This window comes from Pyrgilauda ruficollis, unplaced genomic scaffold (assembly GCF_017590135.1).
Source record: "Pyrgilauda ruficollis isolate IOZ18807 unplaced genomic scaffold, ASM1759013v1 scaffold14, whole genome shotgun sequence".
NCBI lineage: Eukaryota > Metazoa > Chordata > Aves > Passeriformes > Passeridae > Pyrgilauda > Pyrgilauda ruficollis.
Genome location: NW_024512543.1, coordinates 7,284,303 through 7,305,351, shown reverse-complemented (window position 1 = coordinate 7,305,351; position 21,049 = coordinate 7,284,303). Strand labels below are relative to the sequence as shown.

Genomic DNA, 21,049 nt, shown 5'->3' with positions numbered 1-21,049 from the left:
TAACCACAGTAAAATCTAATGCACTGGAGTGTGAGTTATGATTAAAGAACTGCCAAATGTATGTTTCAATTTACTCCCCCATACAAAAGGGAAGTCTGGAGTGTGGAAAAAACTAACTGACCAACTTATTGAAGACAAACAAATGGTGAGAATACTTTAAAGGCAAATGAGGACAACTGGATTCTATATATAGAAACTGGGAACTCATTTATATGTAAGAATATAAGAATAACAAAACAATGTTAATGTCTCAGTGTCTAGCAGTAGTGGGAAGGGTACTGGAGTCCGCATTTGATAAAGGGACAATGAAGAACTGGAGGGAGTGCCAGAGCAGAGATACAGCTGGATACATCAAATAAAGGGAGGGATTTATAATCAGAATTTGAAGGCTTGCATTTATTGGTTTGACAAAAAGAAGGTTGTGATGTAGACTATTTTATAAAATTGATCCTAATAAAGAAACAGTGCTTATGCAATGGCTTTTAGGGTACTAGGAAAAGATGTAATGTGCTAATATCTGGGCTCTGGCCAAAATGAATGAGGCTGGAAACAAGGTGCATACCCATTGCTGGAAGATGATCACTGACCACAACATAGCTCCACACAATATGGTGATTTCACCATTCCTGATATCTATAATAGAAGAGGGATCATTTTTCTTCAAGATAGACTTTGGTCAGCCACAGATCATCAAAACTGACATTTCAGTAACTGCATGGCAGGTAACAGTCTGACATCAGTCAAGTCTAACAAGATGATCTGATGGTACTTCTGGCTTTTGTAAGCCACAGAAAGAAATCAGATCAGTAATCTAGTACAACATAAAGCTCATTTTCTATTTTACTTGTTCTTTCACATCCTCATAGCAATTCACCAGAGTTACACAATTAAATAACTCTGTAGTTTTATAAAATGGACTTACCAAAGAAGTGCAAGCTGGTAGGACCATTTAGCAAGCAAAAGTGGGAAAGCCCAGAAAACTATCCCCCAACATTCTGCTAAAGGCTTATTATGCACTTGCAAACAAGGATTGCAAAGGCAAAGGATGCAGTCAAGCTAGGTATCCCTCCAGGTTTCGATTTAACATCCAACAATTTTGCAAGCGCTCTTCACCTCTCCTAGGACCTTCCAGACTTATTTATTGCACTCCCTGCTGAACTTTGTATAGGTTTTCACATGCAAGAGGTGTAAAAAGCCTCCCTAAAATCTGATGCATCTTGAGCAACACCTATCAGAAAATGTCTAAAATGAGACATTTTTTTAAATGACCATAGTGGATTCAAAAAGCCTATCCATTTGATGGGCATCCTAGAAGAAAAGGCAAGCACAGAGCCACATATGATATACCCAGCTCCCCACTAGCTTGGGACTGGCTGGAGCTGGAAGCATTAGTGATACTCTGTAAAGAAATTGCATCTGCCCTGCTTGTAGCTGTAAGAACCATGGCTTGAGATGTGAACACTTACTGTGCAAAGAAAGTGAACTCGTCATGAGAAAATCAGTCCAGCCTCACTACAACAACACCAATTCTCAGACTAATTCTGGAAGGATAGATGCAAAGTGAAGAATTGCTGAGAGACAGAACCTGTTTATAATCTATAAAAACGTATCTTCCAAGAATTTATCCTGGACAAACCGTACTATTAAAGCTACAACTTTTCAGCAGTACAGAAATAAAAGCATGAGTATAGTCAGAGAGGTCCTTTGTAGGAACAAGGCAGGCATTTCACAGGCACCCCTCCCTGTCACTGACACTTCTTCTGCTCTGAATTCTAGAACTGGGAGCTGCACACAGCACTGCTATCCTTGGCTGACCTGTCATTGCAGAAACGCTGCGTGCTGCTCCCTCTGCCAGACTGATGATGCTGTTTAAAGCTCCAGAATAACACGACTCAGCCAAGCACACTGTGAATATCTTTATGTACTTATTTGGAAAGCAGAGATAAAATCCTCCATATTAGCCTTGAAATGCAGCTGGCAGCCACAGGGGCCACCCCAGCAGCAGCCCACACTGCTACCAACGTTTTGCCATGTAAACCCAATACAGGAAGACACAAAATACTCCAGAGACAAGTATAAATTGGGAGAGGAGTGGCTGGAGAGCAGCCCTGCAGAACAGGGACCTGGCGGTGCTGGTCAGCAGCAGGCTCAGTATAGGCCAGCAGTGCACACTGGCATCCTGGGGTGCATCAAGCACAGCATTTCACATTCTAGTCTGTATCTTCTGCATTCCAAAGAATTTTAAATGTTACCACAGGTGGTTTCAGCAGGCAATAAATTGTAGATAGTCTACTGTTAGGTACTCTGAGAAACTCAGCCTAAATTTAACCTTTCAACGTCACCTTCTAAAAGCACTACAGCAAAAAAACCCTAAATCCCAAAAAATCCACAACCCACAGAAAAACATCCAACCAACCAAAAAAACAACCCAAAACCTGACAAACCAACAAGACATTTACATTGCAGACTGCAATGAAGTCTCCCCTCAGCCTCCTCTCCGGGCTTGACAGACCAAGTGACCTCCAGTCACCCCTCATACAGCTTCCCCGCAAGGCCCTTCATGGTTTCAATGCCCTTGTTTGGACACTCTCTCACAGCTTAATATCTGTCTTGTCACATTGAGCAACCAAAACCACACTGAGGACTAGCGGTGAGGCCACCCCAGTGCAGAGCATAGCGGGACAATCCCCTCCCTTGCCTGGCTGCCAGGGCACTGCTGGCTCATACCCAGCTTGCCACAGACCCCCAGGTCCCTTTGTCCCTTTCCACAGTGCTATTCTCCACACTGCATGTGCTTTTCTCTAAGCATGCAGCATGCCATGATACCAGTCACAAACCTGTCCCAATCATTGCTGCTTGTCTCAGCACCAGCTTGCAAATACAAAACACAAGCCAAGTTAATAAAATATGCTTTTAATGTGGTCTGCACTGAAGATGTCAGGCTTAAACACTTAAAGCTCTTTCCCAGGGCAACAAGCACCATGTTTATTATATTTTAGCACCTTCTTCTTTGTGGCTGCCCATCCTCGGTACCATACAATGATTCATACTCCATTGTTTAACTGAATTGCAATGATTTCTGCAGTGAAATTCTTTGGAGAAAAAGTTTTTCTTCAGTCTGTTTTGTTCACCTGAGATTACCATTTAGTGGGATTGAGCAGGAATGCTTTGAAGCCTGCTAGCTAATAGTAAGAGACCTTTAGTCTCTCAGCAGGTTAAGAGACTTAAAAGCACCCTGTCTTGTCTGGCATTATTTCTTCATCTGCCTTTTCCGTGCCACTGCTGTGCGCAAGGCCTGTATAATGAGGTCTTCATTGTTGAGGATGTTGTATTCACCCAGCTGAACCAGGCAGTCATACTGTTTCTCAGTGTACTGAAGGGAATATGTTGAATATGGGGAACAGCAGCCGTAGAGATCAACTTTGCCATCTTCCATCTCTGACTCCGAGCGCTTCTGACCTACGAGGAAGGGGTGAGAAATCACTGCTGAGAGAAATCACCCTGGTCATAAACAAGCAAACTCTTAACAGAGGAAGGAAAGGAGGTGTTTCTCCACAGAGAGAGTTCACAGTGTAAATTACTCCTTTGGCTTGAATTAAAAATAAAAACCCAAATAATCCTTATTCAAATTGGCAGCTCAATCCCTGGCTCAAGTGCATACCAGGGGCTTCACAGGATGAGGGGACAAAAAAGGGTGATTATTTTTACATGGGTCTGCAGCCTTGCTCTTAGCTGTACCTGAAAGTACCTACAGCATGTATCTATGGATGTACACATTAGTAGATACAGCAAAGTTACCTGAAGCTAATTACCTGCAAGATAACTAGCTTAGGAATTGAAACATCACAGCCCTGGCATCAAATCTCACATGGCTAAAAAAATTAAGAAACAGAAACATTTGATGTACTGAAAAGAGTCAACAGTGAAGTTCAGGAGTTGGAGTATTAAATATATTCCTTTTAATAAGCTGTCCATGACGTAAAACTTCTTTTTAACATGTTTTGAGTACTTGCCTGGTGCTTTGTATTTTTGGAAGGTATCATTAACTAGTGGGAAAAATAGCAGTACTGGTGCTCCTGGAGTCTCAGCACCATCAAAGAGGTAACACTCCTTCAGCTTTTTTCTGTCTTCTTCACTCAAGTCCACCTTGGGAAAAACTATTCCCTGCTCAGAGCAGTACTTGCAGGTCTGGTCCAAAGCCTGGATCAAGGAACAGAGCAGTACTAAGACTTAAAATAGCATTTTAAGGCTCAGAATTTCTTGGAGTCCAGTAATAGGCATTTTCTAAGCTGCTTGTGCAAAAGCTCTTAACCCCTAATCAAAAGCACTGTGACACTAGACAGTTTTTTTGTGTGTTTTTTTTTTGTTTTGTTTTCCGGAGTCTTAGCACAAGACAGTTTATCGTACAAGAAAAACAAACGAGACTACGTGCAGACTATAAAAGATGTATTGCACTTCATCATTAAGCTAAAAATGCTAAAGGTTAAGACTTTTAGTAGGACCAATATGAAAAGCACCTAAGTGTTAAAAAATTATAAACATACATATAATAATATATATATACATATAGAAGAAGACACAAAGACTGTTTCTAATACTCTCACCTGTATCTGGGATCCTGCACTGTAATTTAAATGCAGGATGACGTCCACCTTTCTCTCTGGTTTTAAAAGTGGCATGATGCTTGTATTGATGAAAAATCCAGTATCTACCAGAGACAGGAATTCATCTGACTGTGTCAGCTGGTTGGGAAATGTGTCTAACACAGTATCTGAAATTAAAAAAATAATTCTTGCTGTAAGTACAATACCACAAACTTGCTGGCCTGTTTTTCCACTGTTACACCACGTCCACAGAGCCTTAACTGGTTACAGTCCTTGGGGAAGGAATGTTTGCCATATCCCTTCTCTTCTGCCCTCTCAACTTTGGACCTGCAGTAACAACATTCATGAAGGGGGTTTACCGTGCCTCCCCACCGAGTGTGTCTGGAAAAAGACAAAGGACCTGGTGGCCCAGCCTCTGGAGGTGAGTGCCACCAGCAAACCACTGACAGGTAACTCAACACCACGCCCTGCTACATCCTATGATGCAGCATGATCAATCATAGACTGATCTAATAGAGATTCTGCCGAAACCTGGCCTCCAACCCCAGTAATATCAAATTTGGGGGGTTGTTCCGTTCAGCTGGTTTATTGTGTCCCCAGGCCCACGGGTCTCCAGTTACCTTTCCACCTGCAGAAGTGCGTGTTCTCCAGGTAGCGGCTGTGCATCTGGAGGCCCTTGAGGAAGCTGTGCTCCTGGGCGATGCAGACGCGGTCGGCGAGCGCGGCGCGCAGGGCGCTGCCCAGGGGCCCGGGCGGCGTCAACAGCCGCGTCTGCAGCTCCTGCGGCTTCACGGGCAGCGCGGGCTCCTCCTCTGCCCGGATTTAATTAAAATTATGTTAAATTCCACCTTCCCAGAGCAGGGTCAGACCTCAACAAGTCAAGGTAAGTAATAAACCCTGATGCTTTCTCTTTTTTAAAAGACCACCAAGCAGAGGTGTCCAAACAAAACAGAAAATGATAAGCTACTCTAACTAGATAAATACCATTTCCTTACACAGTCTGGGCTTGGATAAAAACCCCCAAGATACAGTGTCAAGCAGCAATAAAAGCCTGCTCCAGACATACACACATTTGTGGAACAGACTGAATGCAGGCTTTGGTAAAGGACTGACTTATTTGTATGACTGTAGCTCCCACTTGAAGCAGCCAAAATAATTTTGCTTTATTAATAATTTACAGATCAATCTTATTATTTCTGAACATTTTAATCATTTACTAGCATCAGTGTTGACCCCTGATAGATGACAGGACCAGAAATTTTAAATTATTTATTTGTACTTTGCAGTATGAGACATATATCTCCATTTCACAACAAATACACAGTGAAAAAGAAGTATGGCCATTTACCTATATTGTCAATATGATCCCGGGTCCACCTGTGCCAGAAATCTTCTGATGAATGGGACAAATTCCAGATATATAACACATTGAATGAAAATAAACTACTCCATATGCCTGTAAAAGAAAAGAGCTTTCTAACTCAAACATTCACATATCATGAATCTCAAACTGTTATGATGAAACTTGTGCAGTTTGTTTTTTGTCATTTTGTTTTAAAAGCATAATGTGTCATTTTTATTTGGCTGCTGGTTTTTAGACCTTTTTTTTGGTATCCAGTTTTTGTCTTATGTTGCTTAGGGATGGAGATCTTTGAGAATTAAAAAGGCATTTGTATTTTTAGGAAAAAAACCCCAAGTATCATGAAGGTTATATAGAAAGAAAGGATGAAAGTTTGTAATCCAAGAGATTTGATGTGGAATTACATTGATAAGGGCATAACTACAACATAATCTTACAGCCTCTGCTTTTGTAGGATTCCCTTTTTGAGAATAAGCCTGTTAACACACCAAGGGATCAGTTTTGACCATGAATTTTTGAGATTGAAAAGCAATTTCTTTGGTTATCCATTAGGGCACAAGGTCTCACTGTTTTTTCATTCGGGGAGTGTGACAATGTGTGACAATCCAGCACAGACTGAGGCTAAAATAGTACAGTGTCTCCTTCCTGCTCAGTGAAGTGGCCAGCCAGAGAGAAGTTTGCTTGTGAAGTCAGTCACAGACAAGCTTGTCTATTTGTCAGGAGAACACACAGCCATGTTCCGCCGCAGTCAACAGCAAAAATGTTTCAAGGATGGCTGTGTTGTTTTCCCCCCAGCCTTGCCCAGGCAGTGTGGAAACTGGAGCCAGGGACATGTGGCCTGCTTCTCTGGAGTAGGAGAGCCTGGCATGATCAAACACACCCTGATGCAGTGGAGAATCAGCCTGGATGCTCTTGTGAAATGTTTATTCGGAGCATACAAAATACTGACTACCCAGGAGACAGGAAATAGGCTCGGAAGTTCACCCTTATGGGGCAGCATGGGTTGAACCATGGATCCCCAAGGACCTCAATTTAATTGTTGTACCAGAAGCCATACTATATTTTAATTCAAAACTAGGTTTAATAGTGTAAATAACTATTTGACAATCCCTTTGAATTTTCTTCTTTACTGTAAACTGAATCCATTATAGTAAGTATTAATTCAGCAGAGATATGTATCCTCTCTGGTGAAACTGCCATGTTCATCCTGCACCAATACTTTATTAGAGTGTAGTTTATATAGCTCACATTAAAAAACCCAAACAACCAAAACCATGAAAAAACCCCAAACCTAAACCCCCAAAACAAAACAAGCAATAAAATAATTTGTTGTTTTTTAATAGCTTACCTTCCAAGAAGCAGATCCTGGATTCAGGGACCTTTTTCATCAATCGTCCCATGAAGAACTCACTGCCAAAATCCTCAGTGCGAACAAAAACTCCATATTTTTGCAATCCCACCTCATATGGGGTGAACTCCACCCATTCTGTAAAAAGGAACCCAAAAAAACCACAATGTTTTATTACAGCCCTCAAAATAATTTTTGAGTCTAATATTTTGGACCAATAGCAATGAGTTATATAAGCATGCTACAACCAAAAACTCATGAACATGGAAAGGCTTTGGAATATTTTTGAGTCTGTTGCATAGACAGCCAAACTTTTACCTGACCACAAGGATATTATACGAATACACATCAGCTGAGAATCTGGTGTTCAAATAAGAGGGGGTTTTTAGGCTGTCTAAAAAGACTGTTCCACGATTTATCACCTTAAATATAAAGACAAATGACTCCCAGAAGTCTCATAATTACCTTTGAAATCCAGAGTGCTGTAGTTGTTCTTGACATTGATTGCAGTGTAGATAGGAAGTGGGTTCTGACCTTGGTCAATGGCTCGTTGCTGATCAGAGAGTCTGTGGTTGTCTTTCTGTGATTCCAGAAATACGGTTACACTGAGACAAAAATTAGCACGGCAATATTCTCTGCATCTAAGCCTGCAGGGCAGAAAAACTCCTGTCTCTAATGTATAATGTGTGCTTGGCTTATATTCTGAAATGTTCCATATTTTTCAAAATTCCCATAGACATTCTGCTACTGAAATACCTGCAGCCTTCCAATCTGATGCCAGATTATTTGATGATGCATTAAGATGAAAATGGAAAGAAATAACAAAGAGCAGAAAGCAATACTTTTGATATAAAACACGTTATTGCATTGTGCTGCGCCTTTATGGAAGACCTCACACCTTTCAAAACTCTGCAGGTCCTTTTGTTAACACCTCTCATGGGTATGCCTAATGTCTGCAATTTTGTTATTTCTAAACAAGTAACTTGCAGAATAGGAAAAAATTCTTAAAACTGTAATACTGTTTCAAAATGTTAGTCTTGGAATTTTCTCAGACAAACATATTCAAAATTTCATAAGCAAGGATGCTGACTTCCACCGTGGATGAGTATCTACAAGGCTGGCACAAAATGTTTTGGAAATGGCCGTGCATTTGCTTGCACAGTCTCGTAACAAACTGCTTTTCTCAGAGCCAACAGAAAAATATCTTCTCCAGAAATAAATTTTCAGAAAATGCTAAGCCACAGTAAATGCTCTTTATGATATACTGTACCCCATCATGCAAAAAAGATTCCAGGACAAGCCCCCAGAGATCTATAAAAGACGTTTTGTGGCCCTCTCTTTTCCGCTGGCACAGCTGCTTTTTGTAATACTTCAAATATTCCAAGGAAAAGGAATTTATTTTGCATTTTGTCATATGTTTTCGAGCCTCACTGATTTGCTTGTCGAGATCCTTTCGTGACCAGTCAGCATCTCTGTACAAGTTTGACATGGTCCTAGGAAGAGGAAATACAAATTGAAGAGGGATAAAAAGCACACCAAAGCTTGAGGTAGGCAATAGATACATTCAATGTTTCTGGTTTAAGTTCTTGATTAATGTTTCTTTTCTTCAATTCCCTATAAAACTGTCATGTTCCCTTTAAGTCACAGTCATTACCCCTGTCAAACCAGCATGAACAATTTCCCATAAACCATTCGTAGAAAAACCCTTGTTTTCATGTAGTTGCAAATTATGTGACTTTCCCCCATGAAAGGACTTCATTCTGGAAGAAGAATTTTGGAAGAAGATCAAGAAGTAGGACTGCTGAGAAGTTATTACAGGCAAACCGCAGTACATCAGGCCCAGCCTCCTTCAGCACTTTGGTGCCATGAGGGAGCCTCCAGCCAAGGGCCACTCACCATGTAGTGCCAGACAAGCCAGTCAGGTAGGTGGCACAGTCCAAGACATTGAGCTTCTTGAGCCCCCTCAGGCTGCCATAGAGTGCAGTCAAGGATCTCATCCCTCCTCCCGTGGTCATGATGGCCACCACCGGGCTCTGTGCAACACAGGGACAGAAAGGGCCAGTGTCACACGGCGGCTGCACCTGACTGCAGAGTGATACATACAGCCTGGCAGCACCACGTGTGCCCAGCCACAGACTCCTTTCTAAACGATTTCTACTGAAATATAACCTACCATTTATTTTATAAAGGAGAACAGGAATAGAAGCAATGACCATTAGATATCTGACACTTGTCTCCAATGTGTTCAACAGAGATATTTGATATGAAACAAAAATGCATTCATTCAAACCAAAAGAGACAGTAAAAGTGAAAAAAAATCAGTTGAAAAAACAGGAATCAGAAAGAAAGCTCACAGACTGAAGAGAGGAGGGACTATCCACAAGGACAACAATAGTAGTGTAAAGAGTGTGGAAGAAGCCATTCCTATATTAGGAATATTTGGTCTGGCTTCCAAGGAAGTGTAGCAGGATAAAGGCTAAACTCAGGATAGCAACCGCAAAGGACACAAACAGCAGGGTGAATTTAGAGGTATTTAGGGGCAGTATTGGAGGTATACCTAAGTTTTAAGATGAGGAAATATCAGAAAAACTTTTAACTGTGAAGAAAACGAGGTTGTATTGCACCATTAAGCTTTCACTGCTAAGCACTGGTGAGATGTTTTAAATGTTTTCCCTACAGACCTCATATTCCAGCAGATCCTGTTCCAGCTGCAGAACCTTCTTCAGAGCAGGAATAACATAATTCTTCCTTTTGCAGAGAAAGTCTTGTTCTTGTATGCAGAGGTCAAATCCTAAACGCACATCAAGGTGGTCTGGGCTGAAGCAGAGATCAGGAAAAAACATTCCATTTTATTGTTCATAGACAAACTCAGAGTTTCCAAAGTAATAAAATGAACCTGATCCACAAAATACTGTATTTACAGGAGGTCCCTTTCCTACACTCCCAAGCAAGTACACAATGCTGCATGAAAGAAGGATAGAAAAAAAGACTGACAAATTTCTAAGCAGTTATCAAAATATAACCTAAGGAAAGACATTCCTGCAGCTAATTTCTGAGATACCTGCTGTCTGTCTTAGTGAACTGAGAGCTATAGGAAAAACTTCTCACACTTTCTTGAATTAGGGAGAAAGTTTTCCTACTTCATAATCAACAATGCCACGTGATCAGCTGCGCTCTAGTCCAGTCTTAAAGAAAAGGTAAAAGTGTGCTGAGCATAACACTAGGTAGCATAATTGCCTTGTAATATTATTTTTTCTATTTTATGCATTTTTTTCATTATTCATGTGTCAGTATGAATTATCTACATGTATTACACTACACTACATGCAGTTGCTTCCAGCTCATGTGAATGCCACCCACCACCTACAGTCCTGCTGTGCCTCCTCCCCAGTAAAGAGCCTAGGGTGAGATGAGTTCAGCTTAGTAAAAGTTAACCTCCAAAAGTGGCCAAGTCACTTACCAGTCTTCTGCCTTCGCATATAAATCAAATCTTTTATCCTGGAAAGCAAGAATGTGAACAATGTGAGTGCTGACAATCTGCTTCTTCCCTGCAGCCTGAGGAGGAATTTTATCTTGTGCCATCCTAGCAATGTGGGTACAAATCAGGAGCTCTGAATAATCAGGAACTCAAATAATCCTATGCAAATTGATTGTAGTGTTTTACTGAAAGGGAAGCTATTCAATAATTTTTAATGTTGTCTAGTAAATGTAACATGAGGATAACTGCTGTTTACAGAGTCATGATAATGAACACCTTACCCATCTCTACTAACAGTACCTCTTAGGCAGCCAGCTGGGACTATGATTCTACACAGCAGTATTTGTTCCCCTCTTTCTGTGGCTTATACCCCAAAACAGTCATGATCCTTTCATTCTACATGGATTTTTTTAAACCATGAATCTAAAAGTGCTTTGTAAAGCATTGTCAGCATCAGCAGGAGTCTGACGCTACCTCAGTCAGCTCAGGTGCCCCACTGGTGTGTGAGAAGGGGAAGAGCAGAGCTTCAACATTCATGTGAACTAATACCAGGATGGAGTAGCAAGATGCCCACGTCTATTCAAACAAAACAAGGCACAACCTGGCCTAATTGCTGAAAGACCTACCACTGTTAGGCTGTGATATTTTTGTCTGCAGGCTTTCATTGGCAGAAAGTACCATGGTAATCACCAGGGGGATGCAGACTTCCACATCCAGGTTTCTCAGCCTCTCCCACTAAAAAAGCAGGCACTCACCTCTGCTAAGATCATGTTTTTGCCACTTGGAATGGAATGAAGTTCCACATTTGGAGAGCCTGTATCATACACACACGAGTGCTGAAAAAATACAAACAAACCCAGGTTTATATTGTAAGGAATGTTACTCTCTGCCCACAATGCAAATTAATGCATTTATGCATTAATTAACGTCTATTTATGGTGTCTAATATTTTACATGCCATTATTATGTTTTTTAAAGCTCAGTTATAACATACTGAGGAGGGAGGTCCTTTCTTCCCTGGTAGTGTAACATCCAGCGTTGGCTGCTTGTATCTGGCATAGTGGAATTTGGCAGGAGAGGAGGAGCTGAAGACCAGATTAGATCCCAGCACAATGTCCTGGGTGCCTTCATAAGAGCCTTGCACTTTAAAGGAGAATTCTTTTTCTAAGGAAATGACACAAAAGCAGACACAGATTAGTTTTCTCATCAAAATTGTTAACAAAAATTCTTACAGAATCTATCACAAGGCTGTTCTCTTGTGATAAGGTATGAAATGATGACACAGACACTGTTGCTCTTGAGGGGAACAAAAAGAAGCACTTTTATTTTTTGATTTTAATATTTATAGTTTTCTAAAGGTGACAGTGGATTGGAGGGTGACAGTGCCACCTCTCCAATGCTACTGGACAGACTAAGGGTTCATTAATTCTCTTTACTTCTATGAAAGAATGTAAAACATGGGTTATTTACAGAACTGTGTGTGAGAAAGTTTGTTGAAAGAATGTAAACATCAAAAAACTTAACAAAGTTTTACAAAATTAAAACAACACTCATGTTTTGGATTTGTTTGGGCTTTTTAATTCTTACATTAAGCCAATTGTGCTCATAATATTAGCATATCAGTTAAAAATAGCTGATGGAGAAATAACCTTACTTGATTTCTTCTCCTTTTTGTTCTTCTTCTTCTTCTCAACCACCTGAACTTCTAAGCAGCAGATTTTGCGAGACTATAAGATGTGAACAGTAAAATACATCATGGCAGGGAATTTTCAAATTTAATTTTTCCAAAAATATGACATTCTGTTTCCTAGTCTAAATGGGACATAACCAGGGCAAGGCAGGAGTGCAGTGTGGATGAACAGGGCTTGCAGAAGGGAGAAGATGAGGACAAAGTGAAAAACAGTACTTTCAGGATCCCAGGGATGTGAGGATTGTTTTAAACACAATTCATGAGCAAGCAAAGGTAATAAATGAGAAAATGTCAGGGATGGGAAGTCCCTGTGTAAAAAGCACTGTTTTGAATGTGGGAAATTATATGTGCATGGGACAGGAAAAACCCTCTCACTTTGGCAATATGGAAATTTGGGAGGAGTGACGTCTAAGGAAGAATTCACTGCTGCACTGATGTCTCAGACCTAAACTACGTGTTTCCTTTGCAACAGCAAAGGGATGCTGGGATGGGGGATCTCCATGCTGTTGCAGCCACAGTGTCTCCAGAGGTGCCATCCACAAGGATGTGTCATGATGAAGTGGGAAATGGCAATGTTTCAGTGCTGGCTGTCTCAGTCAAGGGGTATGTTGTCCTGATGACCGTGAGTCAAGTGAAACAAGTGTGGCAACAGGACAAGAAAGGTGATGACATACAACACTTACCACTAGCACTCCATTAGTAATGATGGTTTCAGGAGGGCCTGAACTAGGAAACAGAAACACAAATGCATTTACAATAACTCATTAAAATTACAGTATAGTTCATGAGCCCTACCCTTCTCCTGATTTTACCTGCATATTGGATTTGAAAGAAAAGTCCCAGGAGACTTGTCATACAAGTTTCCTCACTCTACTATGTTAAGGCACAATTGTCACCCTACTGGCTCATCCAGTCCTGGAGCTCAGCAAAAAAAATTGCCAAAGGTGCTCTGAGGCCAAACCATGTAGCAATTTTATGCTGAGTCCCAAGCTAAGGCCAAGGATGGTTTCATGGAACCCACTTTAAAAAAACAAAAACAAAAAACAAAACAAAACAAAACCAAAACAAAACAAAACAAAACAAAAACAAAACAAAAAAACGCAAAAACATGCTTTGTTGGACTATGGAACAATAAAGGCACTGGATCAGAAATCCAGTGCATTATTCCATGTTGTGTTTCAAAGGGAGGTGGACCCTCTTGCTGATCTCAAACACAAGTGCATAACAAACCAGCAACATTCTGGTCTAAAATAATGTTCACTACATTAGACAACGAAAAGGTTTTAGGGTGTTCTCCCTGTTTGCCTGAAGTTCACGGGAGGTCACTCTGGCATTCACCCATTTGTCGACACAGCTCATAGCACAGATACCTTGGGAATGATGCACTCTGAACAAGCAGACTAAATTATTTCATGCCTCTGAATTGCTGTTTCTTTTTGTTCCAGGCAATGTTGCATTTCATGTTTACTCACATATTATCCAAGGCAAATCCCACCTCCAACTCCTCTTGTCTCTGGAAAATAAAGGAAGGAAAATTACTTTGGTACTAGTTTACTGGCAATTCTCATAATGCAAGGTCTCATTCTCACAATCTGGGCATGCATGTTCTGTTTGTGACCAGCAGAGCACTTACAACAGAGGCACACACCACCCCACATCTGTGTGTCCTGAGCCTCAAGATTCTCTACTGATAGGAAGCTTGTGGATGGCTGTCATAGCAGTTTTTAACACAGAAATTGCTTGGCTTGCCTGCTTCTGCTGGGTCCTATGGGACAGACCTAGGAAGAGAAGTTGTCTCCTTCTGAGTCTGCCAGCAAAAGGAAAGGGGATGTGCTGAAGGGGAGGGCCAAAGCCTTCTGGTGTCAGGAAGAGAAATGGTGACATGCAAAGCAGCTGTGGAAGAGGAAAATCTCTTTGTGTGGCAACAAGCTGAGGGCTTTGGGATAGAGGTAAATTTCACATGAAGGCCTGGTCTATGAAGTGGTGAAAAAGAGTATAATCCTCAGGGGAAAGAAAGCACAGGCAAGAGAAAAACAAAATTGGAGAGAGAAGGGATGATGAACAGCAAAGTGAGATCATGCTGTAGGCTACTTAATTGCTCAAATTACCCACTGAATTAAAGACATCTAGAAGTTAGTAATATAGGACAAAAAAATTTACAAAGGCTTGAAGAGTATGAGCTCTAACTGGTGTAGCTGTGCAAACACAAAAAGAAAAGGCTTGGATATGGCACCTGTAACCACTCAAAGTGATCAGCCAGGTTACAACTAGCCAAGATTTTAATTTCACCAGAGCTTAGTGAAGTCCACACACTGCTCCTTTGGTATTTTGCAAGGAACTAAATTGCCAAATAAGACATTTAAAGACAATGAAGTGCAGTGGAGCTTGGGTGTGTGTAGATAAGGTAATTCCTCAACTAAGTGGCACACGACAGATGCACAAGAAACTGGAAGGGAACTGGAAAAGGAGAATGATAGACAGAACATACTGGGAGATGGGATGTACAACTTTGAGTCTCCCTGGACATTCAAGGGAGATTTCAAGGATTATTTCTTGCTGCCAAGCTGGGTGGCATGACTTAGACTTTATTTAAACACCCATGCCACATTCCATAATTAGCAACTAGTCTGGTTCGACATTTAGTTCTGATCACAGAGTTTTTACTTCCTAATTACGAGGCTAAGTGATAGGTCATGACAAAAGCATCAGCTACTGGCATGGATGCCCTCCTTGACCCTTGATGGGGACAGGCTCAGCAAAGTGACAATTCTGCCAATACACCTGAAACTGGTGAGCCTCTGTGGCCAACACCAAACCCTTCAGTGCGCCTACAGATCCAGGAGTAAAGAGGTTTTCCCATGTCAGAGTGAAAACCAACTTATTTTTATGTGGCTAGGCAGCTGGAACATAACAAAGAAAAAAGGCAAAATTTTACAAATAACAGTTTAGGCAGAAAAGCTAACAAACACATTCTTGCCAAGCTATTTAATTTCTTATTTCAGACCTCACCTGTGAATCACATTTGAAGTGCATGAAGACTTCCTCTCCCAGGGAAAGTTTGGCTATGTCAAAGTACACTGTGAAGAGGTGGTCATCCTGAGTAACCACGTCCTTATCATAGAGTGCCAGCTCCAGCACATTCTGGGAAAGGAAGGAAACTGCTTTAGGAATGTGTCAGGTTTTATTGGAAACAAGAGATCCTGGAGACAATTGTTTTAGTCAGCTGTTGTGAGAAGTGGGAGGACATCAAGAAAAAGAACAAGAAGAGAAGGAAGTGGAGAAGAAGTCAAATCCATGTCAGCACCTATGAGGTGGAATGAGAGGAAATCACAGACATTTCAAATGCCATATTCTATCTAAGCTGAGAGAGACAATTGTCTTTCATGGCATGGAAAACCATCATGAGGTATGAGTTATTCTCACATCTTTCTGCATCTTTCCTTGCCTCTTGAGAAAATTGCTTATGTCCCTTTGCAAAAGCATAAAAACTCTCAGTAACTCCCTTGGTCAGTTACCAGAAAAGTCCCAGTTCAATACCTTGACCTGACTCTGGATCCTGAAGTAGAAGGTTTCATTCCAGACTGGATCTTTGCAATTCTTGACAGCTTTAGTCTGAAATTTTTTGTTTGAAGCAGTTGGCAGCCACAGGCTCACGTAGCAATCAGTTTGGCTCACTGTATTAAAAACACAAACACATCTAAAATGAGCATTTGCTCTAGAAGAATTAATTGAAGAATATGAAGTTCTGCTTTCAAAGAGAGACATTATGATACAAAATAGCATATTTGTTCAACATAAACAATACAATTTAGGTTGGAGGAATGGAGAAAAAGGAAGGGTGGCATGACTCTTTTCTAAATAAATGTTATTAGAAATATAAAAAATATATTCAAAAGGTTTTCTCCTCCTTCTATGTCATCAAACAATAAGTTTAGCCAAGGATAAAAAAAAAATCCAGGACAAATGCAGCAAGCATTAAGGAAACAAAGTGATACCTTCTCATTTAGCCAAACAGAACATTAAAAAAAAGCTTTCTGATTTCTGCATAAGTAAAGATACAATCTTCTATTATATTTTGGTTCCAGGCCAGAGTAGCTACAAAATGTAACAACACCTGATGGGCTTTTATCTTGGAATGCTGGCACACAGAGAATTAGGGTATGGTAGTTTGGATTACTTAGCATTGAGAAAACTTTGAATACAAGCTAAATTTCTCATCTTTCAGTATTTACTCAATTAATGCAACCATTTTGTGTTCTTTGTCACATAATTATACTCCAGAGGAAAACATGGGAGATCTTTCCACTTTTTTTTTTTTTCATTCCAACAGATTGCAGAGCTTTTACTGCACTTTTTGGGGACACAGAGAAATATGTGTGATAGGCACAGCTGTGACCTTACAGAGTTACCTCAGCTCAGAACAAGGGCTCATGCAAAGAAGAGCAACACACTCTATGTTCACTGCTGGAACCAGCACACCAACAAAAGAACTGTCACCATTCATGGAGAAATCCAGAAAGCACCTTTTCTTGGAGCAGGACTAGCTATTAGCCCATGGAGGTGAGAGGGACCTCCATGAGCTCCTCTACAGAGCACTACAGATACTTACAGACATCTGCCTGGTGGATATTTCTTGCTCTTATGACTCTTACAGTCAGTAAGTGACACAGAGAGGATTCTATCTGCAGGGAAAAAAACAAACACATAAAAGACAGGAATGCATGCTAAAGTTAGATAGCATATTTAGAAGACAGAAGTGATCAAGAGAGATAAACTCACAACTTAGGAACGATTGAAATTTTGTATTTGATTATGAAACAGCCAATACATTTGTTTTCCTGCTAACATCTAAATCAGGTACTAGACTGAAATACTTCTTTTCTTCTGTAGCATGACATGAAGATTTATCTTATTAGAGCATTTATTTGTTTCTTATCTAAAATCTGTCTGCACAGATTAAGTGCTAAGATTCAGTCCCAGCTTGGGAGATAATTTATTTTTTTAAATTTCCAAGGTAAAAAATTGAGACATGCTTTAGACCTTTTTCATGATGATGAAACTATTATTGTGGTGATTACCTTCTATCCAGTCATTACATATATTCGGCCTCCTGGTTTATGAGATATGATTTTCTCATTTTCCTGCTCTTTTAAATGTACAGTACTCTGCAGAATTAAAAGCTGACCTCTGATCCCCACACTGATTTTAAGATCTGAGAGATTGCTGCTTTGAGCTTCCACCATGCTACTTACTATGCATGAGTTTTTAATTTACAGGGGTATAGCTGCCTTCTTGAGCTAAGGTCCCCTCTGACTTTTTGTGAGAAATTTCTCTCTAGTTTTGAAGTATGTAAACTCTTCACATCTCGAGCTTCTTTGCACTGTTTTGCCTAAGAAGTGTAAACAGTGTTTCACACCTGATAAAAAACCCTTGTTTTCTCTTGCGGCTTTCCTCTTTCATATTAGCCCATGTTTCTGACCTCCTGCATGACTTCTTAGCCTCTCATATTGCAGTTCTGGTCTCATATTGGAGATACGAGTTTGTATCTCCTCTCCCTTTATCATAAAATAAACAAATAAATATCTTCCACATAACTTATTATTTCTACCATCATGGAGAGGGGGGAAAAGACACAACATGCTGGAATATAAAGCCAAATAAAAGGGAAAATTTTGCTCCAAAAGATCTGTAAGACACATAGCACAACTACAGGGCCATGGACAGGTAAAGACTTCACTTACACTGCAAAAAGACCATAAAAGACCACTGCCAGCCCCGTAGCAGCATTAGCATGACACTGAGCTCATCAGACCCACTGAGAAAGAAGTGTGACACAGGCAGTGCAGGAAAGGAGAGCAAGACTTAGCTGGACTGTCTGAGCAGAACAATTTGGTATGTGCTCTGTTGATAATGTCCATTCACAAAAAAGGAAGTGCATCAATGTTCATAGGCTTAATGGAATGTACATCCATGTGAAGTCTCTCCAAATGTTTAACCTGAGTGTATCAATGCAGGCAGCCAGGGCTAATGAATACAATGATGTTGAGACTGGGGACAGTTAGCAAGTGGCCTAATGAAGAAAAAGGTAAAATCAGCCTTCAAGTAATCAAAGTATCCTCTGGGAAAAGGCACCAAGAATATTTGTGCTGCGCAGCTGCACACCAGGTCACTGGGTGTGCAAATCAAGGGTGTCAAACCACTGCTAAGGGTCCCAAGAGTAGCTGTGGATCAGACTACCAAGGGCACTTGAATTCATGTCTACAACTAACTCCTAAAGGCACAGAAATGAGGCAGGTACAGAAAGTGCTCAGTAATTACAGAACCAATAACTGATGCTGCCAGTGACAGGCTTTGGAGAAGGCAATTCCTGGAAGGGCTCAACTCAGTTTCATGGATCAGATCCCCTGTAGCCCCCTTCATGAAAATCCCAATGTGTCAAGAAGGCAGTGCAGACTGAATAAAATACTCAGGCATGTGGATGTGCCCTGTCATGACCAAGGAGCCTTGGCTCAGACATCACAGAGCTATAAATAACAAATGACCAAAATCCTGTCAGCTTTGTGAGCTTTGCCTAAAAAATTTGAGGTGTTTGGTGTGTTCTTCTGAAACTGCTGCAACCCCTGAAGTGTAGAGAGTTGTATTGCAGGGTGTGTTTTCTTATCTTTGGGTTTTCCATTCAGCTAATCAAGAAAAGGTTGGCTGTTCCTTAAACTGTGAGCACAACACCTGCTGCTCAGCAACTTTACTCATCACAAAGCAGAACAAGGGAGATTTCCTAATTATTACTAAATGGCCTCAAACTAGAGAAAGGTAAAAATCTTTACTAGCACATCTAGCACATCTAGTCCTCTCACCAAAAAGAGGAGAGGTTTCATCTGTCTTCAGGAGTCTGAAGGCTCCTGGAAACCTATTAGTTTTCACTAGAGACCAGAAGAGGGGTCAATTCAGGAAATCAGGTGTTGAAAATCTACTTTAAGATTCTGCCATACTATTATGAGAATAAATGCTATAATTTCCCAGCTGTTGCTATCTACACTGGCAGGAAACTTGTCCTTGTGCTTTAACAAGACATGTACAGAAAAAGCCTATTGAAACCCATCCTTTTAAAGATATCAGTCTTGTTTAAACAGACATTGTTCCCCATGTGCCAAGGACAGGAAGCCACACTAGGAATTTAACGTGAAGCAAGACTATGTAAGTAGAATGATCAAAGTGATAAGAGGGACAGTGTCTCATGGAGGGAACTGAACGGGTTACAGTAGCTAATTACATTGTTTGGCAGATGCTGAACTCTATCTGCTTTCACCCAGCCTCCACCCAGCAGGAAAGTCCCCTTTACAGCTTCCTTTTGAAATTCTCCTTTGTGGTACCTTTGGAAGAGAAGTCCACTGTTTCCCACCAGGATCCAGCTGCATAGCTCCGTTTCCTTGTTGAGAGGTTTGAGTGATTAGCTCCTGGAACAAGAAGGGCCAACGTTATCCCTGAAAAAACCATCATTTCTCTTAAAGGCAATCCTCTTTGGGAATTGAGAACTTCAGAGCCACAGGAACAGGGAGCCCATGGTCAGTGCTGGCTGTAGAGCCTTGGCAGGACCCGGGCTTTCCTGCGGTGCCTGGTGCCACAGCCTGGGCTGTGCTTGCCCCACTAAGCCTGAGCAGAGGCGTAGCAGGCAGGTAAGGTCCGCCCTTCATGACACACGGGGAGGGGAAGCAGCTCCTGGCCCTGGCTGTTAAAGGAACAGCAAACCCATCTCCCATTAACACACCCTGTTATTAATCTTTCATCTTGAAGTACACCTCCGTGTTACGTAATACTTCTTCTGAAGTTGCATATATGGTGTCTCTCAAATTTATAAAACCCCTAAATATTCAAAATGCTCCCCCTGTAAACACGCTCTTACTCCCCAGGTAGTTTTCTTTTTCTTTCTGTGGTTTACTATAACTTTAAAAGTTTCAATATTGAGGTCTTGAAGCCTTGACTTTTTCATCCTGCATAGAGTCATTACAGTCAATGGTAGGTCAGGAAAGTAGTATCATATTTGCACTACTTGCAGCACAACCACTTGAGATCCCAGATGCCTTGCTTTGCTCTGCACCCTTCTTACCTGAGACAAAATGCCATCTTGGTCCATTGTTGCGTTCGCACACACGTCCAGCGTTATCTCTGGCAATGCAATCTCACATCTCCCAACTTCCACAGACACCAATGGTTCAAATGTCCCAGGTGCAGGTGAGCAACTATTTTATAAACTGACTCAGAGCCCCACCTCTGACTGGTTTCTTAAAACCAGTTACTCCCCTCCCATTTTCTTATGGTAGGAAGCTGAATCCTGTGGTCAAATAAGTAGGAAAAAATACCTTTGCCTATATAACAGGTGGAAGTACTGTGTTTGAGTCACTTTTGCTCTGTACTGGCCAATAGTAGGTTTAAAACTAAACATAAGAGAAGGATGCCCTTTTACCTGAGCACTGAAATTTCAACTAAGCAAGACCTCAAAGCTCACAGAAATATATACTCTGCTATAAGATACAGCAACAGTTCATAAATTGAATTTAGGTTATCTGTGACA

At 41.0% G+C, this 21,049-nt stretch overlaps 1 protein-coding gene across 1 annotated transcript; it reads right to left on the bottom strand.

Moving 5' to 3' along the window:
* Positions 1–3,250: 3,250 nt before the first annotated feature.
* On the bottom strand, positions 3,251–19,928 carry LOC121349479 (cytosolic phospholipase A2 epsilon-like). The gene is made up of 20 exons (XM_041459968.1): positions 19,851–19,928; positions 17,090–17,162; positions 16,018–16,154; positions 15,490–15,621; positions 13,953–13,993; positions 13,164–13,206; positions 12,445–12,517; positions 11,785–11,954; positions 11,546–11,626; positions 10,773–10,810; positions 9,994–10,129; positions 9,209–9,345; positions 8,583–8,805; positions 7,778–7,892; positions 7,313–7,450; positions 5,953–6,060; positions 5,225–5,416; positions 4,605–4,771; positions 4,014–4,200; positions 3,251–3,459 (listed from the first exon to the last, which is right to left on the bottom strand). The coding sequence occupies exons 1-20, from the start codon at positions 19,893–19,895 to the stop codon at positions 3,251–3,253; spliced, it is 2,445 nt and encodes an 814-aa protein (XP_041315902.1). The 5' UTR covers positions 19,896–19,928.
* Between the last annotated feature and the right edge of the window lie 1,121 nt (positions 19,929–21,049).

Coding starts and splice junctions, on each gene's coding strand:
- LOC121349479 (XM_041459968.1), bottom strand. CDS start 19,895: ATGCAGCTGGATCCTGGTGGGAAACAGTGGACTTCTCTTCCAAAG. Junction 13,207..13,952: donor GGATTTGCCTTGGATAATAT/GTGAGTAAACAT, acceptor TCTGTTTCCTAG/TTCAGGCCCTCCTGAAACCA. Junction 6,061..7,312: donor CAGGATCTGCTTCTTGGAAG/GTAAGCTATTAA, acceptor TTTCTTTTACAG/GCATATGGAGTAGTTTATTT.